The following is a 15968-nucleotide window of genomic DNA, read 5'->3' as shown; positions in this document are numbered from 1 at the left end:
ACAAAGAGGAGCATGCTGCGATTTTCACGCAACGCATAAGTGATGCGTGAAAATTACCGCTCATGTGAACAGCCCCATAGAAATGAATGGGTCGGTATTCAGTGCGGGTGCAATGCGTTCAACTCGCGCATCGCATCCGCGCGGAATACTCGCCCGTGTGAAAGGGGCCTTATAGATGAGCTGCAGTATTCTGTCACGTCGCGGATCCCAAACAATTCACAGAACGTCTTTGTTTGATTAGTAACAGAATGGCTCAGGTCTTTTTCTTCAAAAACTAGGTTTTTACCCTCTAATCGTTTCATTTCCTTTTTCTTTGCAGGTTTCATTTCTACATTTTTTGTCTTATTTTGAGTTATACGTTCGTCCAAAAAAGCCCATCCTACGTTGTTTCTGACAGATACCAAAGGTCTCTCTTAGAAACTGTGAGAGCACTTTTTTTACGTCTGCATCTGGGTAAGTGCTCAGAGGCTGGAGCATATCCAAATCATTCTTTGGAGCCCATCGACTTACAATTGCCTCGTGCCAAAAGCGAACATATATGAGGCTGACAAAATGTGCAACCCGTTTCATTCCATTCAATTCTCGTTGAGGAATATTCAACTGTTTAGTGAAGAGGACAATTGTAAGTGCATATCTTGCCTTTGCCATCCACCTTGCTTGATGCAGAGCCCCCGGGATCCTGAAACTGAAGTCGTTTTTAGACCAACCTCCTAGGTACAGAGTAATAATAAAAGTGATCAATGTGTGCAACCCCCAAATATTATCCAATCTTCTCGAAATTTGGCATATATATCTGTTACATCACTGAGACTCGGGGCGTAAGCAAAGTCATAAGAAAATCACATCTTTGGAAAAATGAATTCATCATCTAATATTTCCCTGTATGGTCAATGTGGCCCCCCATAGGGACAGCAGTCGATCACCGGAGGTTAGAGAAGCCTGAACTGCGGCAACAGCTGAATGTCTCTTCATAAAGGGGATGTTGTCATAAGACCGTCCCTTTAACACTCATATAAGTCATTGTGCTACATTTAGGGCACAGCCATGATCAGTGACTACAGCTTAGATGCCCTGTCTAAGGCCTCCTGCCCACGAACGTGTGCGCCCCGTGGCCGGTGCTGCGGGCCGCAATGCACGAACACCCACCGTGGGGCAGCCGCAGCGGATCGCGGACCCATTCACTTTTAATGGGTCGGCGATCAGGCCGTTCCACAAAAAGATAGGACATGTTCTATCTTTTTGCGGAACGGAAGTACAGGACGGAAGCACTCCGTTGTGCTTCCGTTGCGCACCATTCCGCATCTCCAGATTTGCGGACCCATTGAAGTGAATGGGTCCGCATCCGTGATGCGGAATGCACACCAAACTGCGCCCGTGTATTGCCACGGAGCACTACAGAGTGCTTTCTGGGGTTCCGTTCCGTGCCTCCGCACCGCAAAAAGATAGAACATGCGCTATCTTTTTGCGGAACGGACGGATCGCGTGAATGGTTCCGCGATCCACATGCGGCTGGCCCACGGTCGGTGCACGTGCATTGCGGACCGCAATTTGCGGTCCACAGTAAGGGCTGCACATGGTCGTGTGAACGAGCCCTAAAACATATAGTAGCAGCTTGAACCCTCAGTGCTGGTTGCATTGGCTAAGGGTCCATTCACACGTCCGTGGTGTATTGCGGATCCGCAATACACCCGGCCGGCACCCCACAGAACTGCCTATTCTTGTCGGCAATAGCGGACAAGAATAGGACATGTTCTATTTTTTTCCGGAGCTGCGCTATTGAGAATGAATGGGTCCTGCACCCGTTCCGGATATTGCGGACCCATTCCACGGACGTGTGAATGGATCCTAAATGATTAGGTGATGGTTAATGCAGATGTAGCAGAGCCGAGGTCTTAGTCCTATCATGTGATCCTACACAGGATTGCAGGCACATTGACTGCCTTCTTCACAGACAGTTGAATGACACACTTAACTCTGCTACATCTGAAACCAAAACCTTTCTCCCCGCTCAATGAAAAAATTGGGCTCTGCTATGTTGGCATAGAGACTTTCTAAATCGAGCCTTTTTTCGTCCCATTTCAGCTTCTCTTCTATAAGGGGTAAGTGTCTGACCTGCTGGGGCCCCACCGATCATGAGAAGGGGGGTGGGCGGCGTTCCCCTTTTGAATGGAGCTCCTGCGCCTCCACTCCATTCAACTCTATGGGGCTGCCAGAGATAGGTGAGTGCAAGCGCTCAGCCCCACGGAGCAGTGACATTTCTGCAATGACTGCTGTTTGTTAAAATCGCCGTCTGCACGCTCTCTGCTTCCGTCCGCGCTCGGCTTTGTGTGCGCTGCAGTGAGTCTCCCTCGCACAAGCCCCATCTTGTGTGCATCCCGGTGTTAGCGTAGTGTTATACAGATGTAGCAGAGCTGAACGGCAGGCTGTTAACCCTTCAGGGCTCTCTGTCCCCAGTGAGACTCCCACTACAGTCTCTGTATCTCTATCTGTATTCAACTTTCTACAGTATTGTCCATCTCATTCACTGACAGCAAGCACATCTGAGGCGATCTACGTGGAGTCTTCATCAAATCTGACCGCTGTGGAGCTTTCGCCATCCTGTTCACGTACATGGCAGATTTTTGGTGTCGCCATGGAAATAAGGACACATGCACACTAACGTATTTTCTTTCCGTGTCCGTTCTGTTTTTTTTTTTGCAGACCGTATGCGGAACCATTCACTTCAATATGTATGTCCGTATTTCCGTTCCGCAAAAGAATAGAACATGTCCTATTATTGTCCCCTTTACGGACAAGGATATAGTACTGTTCTACTAGGGGTCAGCTGCACACGGACGTCATCCGTATTTTTAACGGATCCGTTAAACCATATTTTCTTTCCATTTCCGTTCAGTTTTTTATAGGTCCGTATGCGAAACCATTCACTTTAATGTGTCAGGAAAAAAAAACGGAAATGACTCAGTTTGCATTCCAATCCGCAAAAAATATAGAGCATGTCCTATTCTTGTCCGTTTTGCGGACAAGGACAGGCATTGTTTCAATGAATCCACAAAAAAAAATACAGATGTCACACGGACGTCATCCGTATTTTTTGTGGATCTGTGTTTTGCGGACCGCGTGCACGAGGCCTTAGTGTTCTAAAAAAAAAATCGGATGACATGTGACGTCCGTGTTCCATAGTTTTTTTTTTTGCGGGTCCATTGTAACAATGCCTGTCCTTGTCTGCAAAACGGACAAGAACGGGACATGTCCTATCTTATTTGCGGACACAGAATGCATACGGAGTCATTTCCGTTTTTTTTCAAGCCCCATTGAAATGAACGGACTTTTAAAAAACCCGGAACGGAAACGGAAGAAAAATACGTTCATGTGCACGAGCCCTCAGTTGCTTCACACATTGCTTTTTTAAGCTTTTAAAAACTGCGCCGTGGAAAAGGGAGGCGTTCTGCCCCACTAAAAATGGTCAGGGATAAAATTTCCGCCAAATCTGCGCCAAAAGCTGTCAAAAACGCATGTGGATTCCGCATCAGGTTTTTTTCAGCACTAAAAATACTCAGTGTGAACAGGTCCTAATTTTACGCGTGATCATACGGTAATATTTCGCACAGCTGAGGGTTTGTAACAATTGGATAAAGGATTGTCAGCAAACCCTCAGCTGTTACAAGCTCTGCCCAAATTGTTCCCATTCAAAAACAGCAAGCAGAGATCTTGAAAACGCTGAAGAATAGAATCACTGCTTTTTCTCTACGTGACATCACAGAAGTCATACCGCACGCTACACATGTTCACGGTGACTTAGCCCTTAGTCTCCCCCGCTCCTCGGTGTCCGCCGCGGTCGCTCTTCCCCCGGGGTCGTTATACCTGGCGCTCACACACACACACACACACACACACAGCTAGAATCCCAGGGTAACCGCTGCAGCGCGCTAAGGGTTAAGATTCCGGGCGCCACTATTGGCTGAGGATGAGAGTCTCGCCCGCTGATTGGATGAAAGTTTTGAAGTGGGAGGGGCTTGTGTTCTTGCTCTGCGGTCCCTGGAATCACAAAGCCTGCGGGGAGCGCATAGCACGGAGACTGGCAGAGCGGGGATCCCGGGGCTCTCCGTGTCCCGGGGCAGCAGCACAGCGCAGCGGGGGAGCCGAGGAGGAGCCGGGCGGCATCTCAGCGCCGCGGGATATAGGAGCTGTATTGTATGCGGGAGACACCGGAGAGGAGCCGCACGGACTGCCCGGAGGTGGGTGATCGGCGGAGCGCACTGCATCCCTCATACACCTCACCATGTGCTCCCGGCATCACTGATGGACGCTGCACAAAGCCCGGACTGCGGCACTGCCCTATAGTGTCCCGTACACTGCCCTATAGTGTGCCGTACACTGTCCTATAGTGTCCCGTACACTGCCCTATAGTGTGCCCTACACTGCCCTATAGTGTGCCCTACGCTGCCCTATAGTGTGCCCTACGCTGCCCTATAGTGTGCCCTACGCTGCCCTATAGTGTGCCGTACGCTGCCCTATAGTGTGCCGTACGCTGCCCTATGGTGTCCCGTACGCTGCCCTATAGTGTGCCCTACGCTGCCCTATAGTGTGCCCTACGCTGCCCTATAGTGTGCCCTACGCTGCCCTATAGTGTGCCCTACGCTGCCCTATAGTGTGCCCTACGCTGCCCTATAGTGTCCCGTACGCTGCCCTATAGTGTGCCCTACGCTGCCCTATAGTGTGCCGTACGCTGCCCTATGGTGTCCCGTACGCTGCCCTATGGTGTGCCGTACGCTGCCCTATGGTGTGCCGTACGCTGCCCTATGGTGTGCCGTACGCTGCCCTATAACCGCAGACTGCGCCATACTGTCCCTATGCAAAACAAAATAACACATAAGAATAACCACAAACCTATAAAATGCCATATACCCCATAAGAACCTATACAGTGCCAGGTAACCTATATATTATCCTATATAGTGCCCCATATCCCATAAAATACCCACATATTGCCATGTAAATCATATAATATCCCATAAACACAGCAACTCACCCATATATTGCCATATCACCTATAACATACCCTACACGAAGAGCATATAATGCCATATACTGTACATCGTATAATATGCAATAAGAACTATTAACCCCTACAGTGCCATATAACTCATATATCATCTCACAAAAGTAACCGCTAACTATGCATTGCTATATAACCTATAGATCATCCGTCCAGTCCCATAAATCATATAGTATTCCATAATCATGTACAGCGCCATATGGATATAACCTACCATAACACCCCACAAGTCGCCCATACACTGCCATATGCTGCAAATGACTACTAACCTGCACCTTTCTGTGCAAGAACAGCTACTAATCCACAAAATGCCTTGTATGAACTGCGTCCAACCTATCCAGATAGAGCGGCAGCTATAACAGCTGCTAACCCACACAATGCCATACAAGAACGGCTGATGCCAGAGCATACAGGGCACTGTCACCAACCTATAGGACAGCAATTAACCATACGCTGCCCCCAGAAAATCCTAAATCCTAAAATACAGAAAGCGTTCAATATCCTATCGGAAACTCTTGTAACTATAGAGTACCCTATGGGAATCGACTATAACCCACGAATGGCGCGCAGGAACAGCACCTGAGCCATCGGCTCCTAGTCATCGGACATCATGGTACACGTGAGCGTTTCTTCTACAGACGCCACATGGTTACAATGTGCTGGCTTTATATATCCGACTATATACAAGTAAGGCCTCTTGCACACGAACATATTTTCTGTCCGTGTCCGTTCCGTTTTATTTGCGGACCGTATGCGGAAGCATTCATTTCAATGGGTCTGCAAAAAAAAAAAAAAAAACGAAGTTACTCTGCGTGCATTCCGTTTCCGTATGTCCGTATTTCCTTTCCGCAAAAAAATAGAACATGTCCTACTATTGTCCGCATTACGGACAAGGATAGGACTGTTCTATTAGGGGCCAGCTGTTCCGTTCCGCAAAATACGGAATGCACATGGACGTCATCCGTATTTTTTGCGGGTCCGTTTTTGCGGACCGCAAAATACATATGGTCGTGTACATGAGCCCTAAGGCTGAGTTCACACTTCAGTTATTTAGTCAGTTATTTCCATCAGTTTTCTCCCTGTCGGATCCGTCCTTCTGCTGTTTCGCCGAGCCGCCGGACCGCTGCTCCGTCCCCATTGACTATAATGGGGACGGTGGCTGAGCTCCGGCGCAGCACGGCGAAAGCCGCCGGACTAAAAAGTCGAACATGCAGGACTTTTTAGTCCGGCGGCTTTCGCCGTGCTGCGCCGGAGCTCAGCCACCGTCCCCATTATAGTCAATGGAGACGGAGCGGCGGCTCGGCGAAACAGCGGAAGGACGGAAGTGTGAAAGAGCCCTTAGAGATAAGGTATAATGGAAAGAGCTGCACCTGTTCTGTGGTTTTGACCCGTACCTATATACAGTGCCCTATACAGACAGTCCATAATAGTCACAGTGCCCTATACAGACAGCCCATAATAGTCACAGTGCCCTATACAGACAGTCCATAATAGTCACAGGGCCCCATACAGACAGTCCATAATAGTCACAGTGCCCTATACAGACAGTCCATAATAGTCACAGTGCCCTATACAGACAGCCCATAATAGTCACAGTGCCCTATACAGACAGCCCATAATAGTCACAGTGCCCCATACAGACAGTCCATAATAGTCACAGTGCCCTATACAGACAGTCCTTAATAGTCACAGTGCCCTATACAGACAGCCCATAATAGTCACAGTGCCCTATACAGACAGTCCATAATAGTCACAGTGCCCTATACAGACAGCCCATAATAGTCACAGTGCCCCATACAGACAGTCCATAATAGTCACAGTGCCCTATACAGACAGTCCTTAATAGTCACAGTGCCCTATACAGACAGTCCTTAATAGTCACAGTGCCCTATACAGACAGCCCATAATAGTCACAGTGCCCTATACAGACAGTCCATAATAGTCACAGTGCCCTATACAGACAGCCCATAATAGTCACAGTGCCCCATACAGACAGTCCATAATAGTCACAGTGCCCTATACAGACAGCCCATAATAGTCACAGTGCCCCATACAGACAGTCCATAATAGACACAGGGCCCTATACAGACAGTCCATAATAGTCACAGTGCCCTATACAGACAGTCCATAATAGACACAGTGCCCTATACAGACAGTCCATAATAGTCACAGTGCCCTATACAGACAGTCCTTAATAGTCACCGTGCCCTATACAGACAGCCCATAATAGTCACAGTGCCCTATACAGACAGTCCATAATAGTCACAGGGCCCCATACAGACAGTCCATAATAGTCACAGTGCCCTATACAGACAGCCCATAATAGTCACAGTGCCCTATACAGACAGTCCATAATAGTCACCGTGCCCTATACAGACAGCCCATAATAGTCACAGTGCCCTATACAGACAGTCCATAATAGTCACAGGGCCCCATACAGACAGTCCATAATAGTCACAGTGCCCTATACAGACAGCCCATAATAGTCACAGTGCCCTATACAGACAGTCCATAATAGTCACCGTGCCCTATACAGACAGCCCATAATAGTCACCGTGCCCTATACAGACAGTCCATAATAGTCACAGGGCCCCATACAGACAGTCCATAATAGTCACAGGGCCCCATACAGACAGTCCATAATAGTCACCGTGCCCTATACAGACAGTCCATAATAGTCACAGTGCCCTATACAGACAGTCCATAATAGTCACAGTGCCCTATACAGACAGCCCATAATAGTCACAGTGCCCTATACAGACAGCCCATAATAGTCACAGTGCCCTATACAGACAGTCCATAATAGTCACAGTGCCCTATACAGACAGTCCATAATAGTCACAGTGCCCTATACAGACAGTCCATAATAGTCACAGTGCCCTATACAGACAGCCCATAATAGTCACAGTGCCCTATACAGACAGTCCATAATAGTCACAGTGCCCTATACAGACAGTCCATAATAGTCACAGTGCCCTATACAGACAGCCCATAATAGTCACAGTGCCCGATACAGACAGTCCATAATAGTCACAGTGCCCTATACAGACAGTCCATAATAGTCACAGTGCCCTATACAGACAGTCCATAATAGTCACAGTGCCCTATACAGACAGTCCATAATAGTCACAGTGCCCTATACAGACAGTCCATAATAGTCACAGTGCCCTATACAGACAGCCCATAATAGTCACAGTGCCCGATACAGACAGCCCATAATAGTCACAGTGCCCTATACAGACTGCCCATAATAGTCACAGTGCCCTATACAGACAGCCCATAATAGTCACAGTGCCCTATACAGACAGCCCATAATAGTCACAGTGCCCTATACAGACAGTCCATAATAGTCACAGTGCCCTATACAGACAGCCCATAATAGTCACAGTGCCCTATACAGACAGTCCATAATAGTCACAGTGCCCTATACAGACAGTCCATAATAGTCACAGTGCCCTATACAGACAGTCCATAATAGACACAGTGCCCTATACAGACAGTCCATAATAGTCACAGTGCCCTATACAGACAGTCCATAATAGTCACAGTGCCCTATACAGACTGTCCATAATAGACACAGTGCCCCATACAGACAGTCCATAATAGTCACAGTGCCCTATACAGACAGCCCATAATAGTCACAGTGCCCGATACAGACAGTCCATAATAGTCACAGTGCCCGATACAGACAGTCCATAATAGACACAGTGCCCTATACAGACTGTCCATAATAGACACAGTGCCCCATACAGACAGTCCATAATAGTCACAGTGCCCGATACAGACAGTCCATAATAGACACAGTGCCCCATACAGACAGTCCATAATAGTCACAGTGCCCTATACAGACAGTCCATAATAGTCACCGTGCCCCATACAGACAGTCCATAATAGACACAGTGCCCTATACAGACAGTCCATAATAGACACAGTGCCCCATACAGACAGTCCATAATAGACACAGTGCCCTATACAGACTGTCCATAATAGACACAGTGCCCTATACAGACAGCCCATAATAGTCACAGTGCCCTATACAGACAGTCCATAATAGACACAGTGCCCCATACAGACAGTCCATAATAGTCACAGTGCCCCATACAGACAGTCCATAATAGTCACAGGGCCCCATACAGACAGTCCATAATAGTCACAGTGCCCCATACAGACAGTCCATAATAGTCACAGTGCCCTATACAGACAGCCCATAATAGTCACAGTGCCCCATACAGACAGTCCATAATAGTCACAGGGCCCCATACAGACAGTCCATAATAGTCACAGGGCCCCATACAGACAGTCCATAATAGTCACAGTGCCCTATACAGACAGTCCATAATAGTCACAGTGCCCTATACAGACAGTCCATAATAGTCACCGTGCCCTATACAGACAGCCCATAATAGTCACAGTGCCCGATACAGACAGTCCATAATAGTCACAGTGCCCGATACAGACAGTCCATAATAGTCACAGTGCCCTATACAGACAGTCCATAATAGTCACCGTGCCCTATACAGACAGCCCATAATAGTCACAGTGCCCTATACAGACAGTCCATAATAGTCACAGGGCCCCATACAGACAGTCCATAATAGTCACCGTGCCCTATACAGACAGTCCATAATAGTCACAGGGCCCCATACAGACAGTCCATAATAGTCACAGTGCCCTATACAGACTGTCCATAATAGTCACCGTGCCCTATACAGACAGTCCATAATAGTCACAGGGCCCCATACAGACAGTCCATAATAGTCACAGGGCCCCATACAGACAGTCCATAATAGTCACAGTGCCCTATACAGACAGCCCATAATAGTCACAGTGCCCTATACAGACAGCCCATAATAGTCACAGTGCCCTATACAGACAGCCCATAATAGTCACAGTGCCCCATACAGACAGCCCATAATAGTCACAGTGCCCCATACAGACAGCCCATAATAGTCACAGTGCCCTATACAGACAGTCCATAATAGTCACAGTGCCCTATACAGACAGTCCATAATAGTCACAGTGCCCCATACAGACAGCCCATAATAGTCACCGTGCCCTATACAGACAGTCCATAATAGTCACAGTGCCCGATACAGACAGTCCATAATAGTCACAGTGCCCGATACAGACAGCCCATAATAGTCACAGTGCCCTATACAGACAGCCCATAATAGTCACAGTGCCCTATACAGACAGTCCATAATAGTCACAGTGCCCTATACAGACAGCCCATAATAGTCACAGTGCCCTATACAGACAGTCCATAATAGTCACAGTGCCCTATACAGACAGTCCATAATAGTCACAGTGCCCTATACAGACAGTCCATAATAGTCACAGTGCCCTATACAGACAGTCCATAATAGTCACCGTGCCCTATACAGACAGCCCATAATAGTCACAGTGCCCCATACAGACAGTCCATAATAGTCACAGTGCCCTATACAGACTGTCCATAATAGTCACAGTGCCCTATACAGACAGTCCATAATAGTCACAGTGCCCGATACAGACAGCCCATAATAGTCACAGTGCCCTATACAGACAGTCCATAATAGTCACAGTGCCCTATACAGACAGCCCATAATAGTCACCGTGCCCCATACAGACAGTCCATAATAGACACAGTGCCCTATACAGACAGTCCATAATAGACACAGTGCCCCATACAGACAGTCCATAATAGTCACAGTGCCCTATACAGACAGTCCATAATAGTCACAGTGCCCTATACAGACAGCCCATAATAGTCACAGTGCCCGATACAGACAGTCCATAATAGTCACAGTGCCCTATACAGACAGTCCATAATAGTCACAGTGCCCTATACAGACAGTCCATAATAGTCACAGTGCCCGATACAGACAGTCCATAATAGTCACAGTGCCCGATACAGACAGTCCATAATAGTCACAGTGCCCTATACAGACAGCCCATAATAGTCACCGTGCCCTATACAGACAGTCCATAATAGTCACAGTGCCCGATACAGACAGTCCATAATAGTCACAGTGCCCGATACAGACAGTCCTAGTCTAGGATGTCCCCCCCGTGGCCCCGACCACTGTACATCGGCTGCTCCTTCTAGCATCATGCATGTTACAGGGATGGATTGATGTATTTAAAGGGACACGTGTTACGTTCCCTGAACCTCGCTCGCTTTCCTAAAATAGGTCCTTCTTGGCCTATAAATTGCTTTTATTTACTTTAGCCCTCCCCGAATTTGATATTTTGACAGAGGAACGCTTCGGGCGCAGTATACAAGTGCCCTGTGTGTCCGCTGAATGCAGCTCTTCATGATGGTCTGTCAATGGGACTGTATAGGAAGCGGAGACGTATAGAGCACGTGGATATGGCCCGGGGCCGATATAGACCACAGGATTAACCCCTTATGTACCATTTCGTTTTTCGTGGCTGACAAGGGGTTAAGGTCCCCCCTTGCTAAATTTGTCTTCCAGATTGTAGGTGTAATTATGGAGCGTGTTGGAATCAATACGAGGATTGTTGTGTGTCCCCGGGGTGGGAAGCGCTTACACCGGCCAGGAATGCTGACACTGGAGAGTGAGAGTGGAGCCCCGGGCGTCTGCAGGTCGTGACGCCCTCTGACACCCGCGTCGGGCCATTAATTGGGAGCGATGTCGCGTTGTCACACCGCTGTCATATACACATGGTTGGGGGGGGGGGGGGGGTAGGGAACGCATACTGTAACATATCTGACCAATATCTGTCCAATCAGACCAATAGTCGGTGCATATGACAAAAGATCTTTGTAACAGGCCATCTGACCAATGATAATCTGCTGGGGACTGGAAGTGAGCGGCAGACGTTATCTTCAGGCATTTAGATTGTAAGCTTTTGTGGCCAGGACTGTGTCATTACCAACAGCGATCAGAGTCATAGTGAAGACACTAATAAGGTGGGAGGCCCCTGAAGTTATGTCATGTAGAGTGCAAGCTCTTGTGTTCACCGATATCTATCTAGTAATTAATAAACTATGATCTTCTATCTATTTCATATCTATCTGTCTATCTATCTATCTATTGTATTCTATCCATCCTATCTATCTAATATCTATCTATCTATTATCTATCTATTATCTATCTATTATCTATCTATCTATCTATCTATCTATCTATCTATCTATCTCATATCTATCTGTCTATCTATCTATCTATCTATCTATCTATCTATCTATCTATCTCCTATCTATCTATCTATCTATCTATCTATCTATCTATCTATCTATCTATCTCCTATCTATCTATCTATCTATCTATCTATCTATCTATCTATCTATCTATCTATCTCCTCTATCTATCTATCTATCTCCTCTATCTATCTATCTCTATCTATCTATCTATCTATCTATCTATCTATCTATCTATCTATCTATCTATCTATCTATCTATCTATCTATCTATCTATCTATTATCTATCTATCTATCTATCTATCTATCTATCTATCTATTATCTATCTATCTATCTATCTATCTATCTATCTATCTATCTATCTATCTCATATCTATCCAGTAGAAGAAAAAAGGCAGCATTCCAAAGAGTTGTGATGAAAAAAATGCTGCCTTTTTTCTTCTATATATGCATTTGGGACCTTTGTCTCAGGCCCCTGAAAGGATTTGCACCCGCGTTTAATGTGTGCTGCTTTTTTCTCTATCTATCTATCTATCTATCTATCTATCTATCTATCTATCTATCTATCTATCTATCTATCTCATATCTATCTATCTATCTCATATCTATCTATCTATCTCATATCTATCTATCTATCTCATATCTATCTATCTCATATCTATCTATCTATCTCCTACCTACCACCTACCAGTCTGTCTTCCTGTTTCTATTCTATGTTTCAGGTCTTCTAAGGCCTCTTTCACACTTGCGTTGTCCGATCCGGCGTGTACTCCACTTGCCGGAATTACACGCCGGATCCGGAAAAACGCAAGTGTACTGAAAGCATTTGAAGACGGATCCGTCTTCAAAATGCTTTCAGTGTTACTATGGCAGCCAGGACGCTATTTGCCATAGTAGGAGCGGGGGAGCGGTATACTTACAGTCCGCGCGGCTCCCGGGGCGCTCTAGAGTGACGTCAGAGCGCCCCATGCGCATGGATGACGTGCCATGCGATCACGTCATCCATGCGCGTGGGGCGCCCTGACGTCACTCTGGAGCGCCCCGGGAGCCGCACGGACGGTAAGTATACCGCTCCCCGCTACACTTTACCATGGCTGCCAGGACTTTAGCGTCCCGGCAGCCATGGTAACCATTCAGAAAAAGCTAAACGTCGTATCCGGCAATGTGCTGAAACGACGTTTAGCTTAAGACCGGATCCGGATCAATGCCTTTCAATGGGCATTCATTCCGGATCCGGCCTTGCGGCAAGTCTTCAGGATTTTTGGCCGGAGCAAAAAGCGCAGCATGCTGCAGTATTTTCTCCGGCCAAAAAACGTTCCGGTCCGGAACTGAAGACATCCTGATGCATCCTGAACGGATTTCTCTCCATTCAGAATGCATTAGGATAAAACTGATCAGGATTCTTCCGGCATAGAGCCCCGACGACGGAACTCTATGCCGGAAGAAAAGAACGCAGGTGTGAAAGAGCCCTTAGGGTATTATGTTGTATAATAATCCTTCATGCCCGGACACTTTCTGCACGGCTCAGGTTGTGATCAGATGTTTATTGTACTTTTTATCTTGTATTTTAGGTATTTGTTAGGCTCTGAGGAGCGCCCACCATGGAATTCCAGTTTGCCTTCCTTCTCGTTGGACTTATTGCATTTTGCGACTCTGCACGAGGTAAGACTGATCGCTATAAGTAGGCGGGGCCTAATGTATAAAAACGGGAGGTGTTATCCATAGCAGCCAATCAGATTCCAGCTTTTCTTTTATTTTTTTCCAGTTTCTGGTTAAGAATATAAAAGCTGTATGACGAGCTCCAGCGGCGCAGTCTGTCAGCGGGTTATAAAAGCTGTGATCTGATTGGTTGCTGTAGGCAGTCACCTACATCATTGTCTGCCAGAGCAACCAATGAGTTTCCAGATTCTAGACAGGTGTGGACTGTCACCGGTTGCTATAGTAACAAGCCATGGACGCTTTCATATGGTTTCCTTGTGAGACTTTTCTTTGCTTTTGTGACTTGGCAGACGAGTCTTGTTTTTTGCTGCCAGTTTAAGCTCTGGTGGGGTTACTTTTGGCGTGTGCGGCATTTGGAATGGGGATGAGTTGTCTTCATGGAACACTCCTTTAAGGGTCCATTCACACATCCGTGTGTGTTTTGCGGATCCACAAAACACGGACAGCGGCATTGTGCGTTCCGTGGACCGCACATTGCCAGCACTAATAGAATGTCTATTCTTGTCCGCAATTGTGGACAAGAATAGGACATGTTCTATTTTTTTCGGGAACGGAATTGCGGACCCAGAAGTGCGGGTCCGCAATTCCGTATCTGGGCAGCACATCATGCTGCCCCATAAAAATGAGAGGGTCCGCAATTCCGCGGAACGAAATTGCGGACGTGTGAATGGACCCTAAAGGGTACCCCTTGGGATGCATTCTTGCCAACTGTCCCGAATTTGAAGGGATTGTGCCTTATTTTCAGAGACAGTCCCGGCAAATTTGCGCTATTCTGGGCAGGAAATTTGCGGGGTTTGTGGTAGCTTGGTGTTCCCAGGGGCTGCACTTATGTGCCCCAATTTTATCAACTGAAACGTTATTGTATGGGGACAAACGTCTCTCCCGATTCCCCCCCACCCCCACCAACCTCAATGCACATGCATGCTTGGCCGAGCATGCATTTATACTATCTTCCTAAGAACAAAATAACCAGGGAGTTGAAATCCAAGTGCCCGGTTCTTCTCTCCCTCGACATCACCCGTCGGTGGTACAGTCATGAGGCCGCCTATTATGGCGGCAACCATTTCTGAGGGTACCCTTTAAAGGAATGTAGAATTTAAAGTGTTGTGTGGCCTCGTTGATGATTGGTTTTGTTTCTGGTCATGTCGTTACCAGTTCTCATTTTGTGTCCGTCCCTTTAAAAGGGTCTGTAAGCCGTGAAGGGCGGCAGAGACAACGAGGCCGCCCCGCTAATGGAGGTATCAGAAGAAGCTTCAGTCCCCTTGTTGTTTTTCCTGTCATTCCTTCAAGTGTCACTTATGACGGGCCCTTGAGGTGTGGCCCCTCTGTTATCTCCATTAGAGGGTAATGGCAGCTGCTTAAGTCATCACTGGGTTATCTGGGAGGAAGCTGACCCTAAATGCTTTACGACCCTTGGGTGCAGATTGTAGTTTCAGTCATGTGTAATGGTCGCTCCTGTGTAATGGTCGCTCCTGTGTGGACATTTCATCAATTCTGTGGTTTTATGAGGGACATTTACCTCAGAGATTGTCTCAGCCGTGCGATAAAATGTCTCACAATCTGAGGGCCCTTAATTCATAAATCGGGCCTAGTTGCCCATAGCTCGGTTTTCGATTCGGCTGTGGTTGCTATGGGCAACAAGGCCCGTTCTACTGTGAAATAAAATGGCAGGGAATTCTGGGAGATAAGTGTTGCGTTGGCGCCTCCAACCAAGTGAATTTTTTAGAAAATCAGATACAAAGGTCATCTACCAATGAAAATTCTGCAGTTGCTCCTTAGCCCCCACCACATGTGCTCCTCAGTTCTATTGGAAAGTTGTGTTTTTACGCAGCGAGATTCCTTTTATGCGCCATGCACACGACCGTATCCGGTTTACGGACTGCACATCGTGGATCCGCAAAATACAGATGCGGCGCGCCCATTTTTTGCAGACCCATTGACTTAATTTTGGCGACATATGAATGCTTTCCGCGTCCTGCATGTCTGTTCCGTAAATTGAAACCAATGGATCCAGAAAGCATCCGTATTTTGCGGACCTCAAAACT

General features: G+C 47.1%; 1 protein-coding gene across 1 annotated transcript in view; it reads left to right on the top strand.

The window, feature by feature from the left end:
- Positions 1 to 4050: 4050 nt before the first annotated feature.
- Positions 4051 to 15968, top strand: part of FGFRL1 (fibroblast growth factor receptor like 1) — a 133313-nt gene continuing 121395 nt past the window's right edge. Inside the window, exons 1-2 of the mRNA XM_044295006.1 lie at positions 4051 to 4235; positions 13776 to 13866. Of these exons, the coding sequence (XP_044150941.1) occupies positions 13806 to 13866 (61 nt within the window). The 5' untranslated portion in view covers positions 4051 to 4235; positions 13776 to 13805. The remainder of the gene's footprint in view (positions 4236 to 13775; positions 13867 to 15968) is intronic.

This window comes from Bufo gargarizans, chromosome 1 (genome assembly GCF_014858855.1).
Source record: "Bufo gargarizans isolate SCDJY-AF-19 chromosome 1, ASM1485885v1, whole genome shotgun sequence".
NCBI classification, from domain to species: domain Eukaryota; kingdom Metazoa; phylum Chordata; class Amphibia; order Anura; family Bufonidae; genus Bufo; species Bufo gargarizans.
Note: the sequence above shows the minus strand (reverse complement) of the source record. Positions and strands in the feature narration are given on the sequence as shown.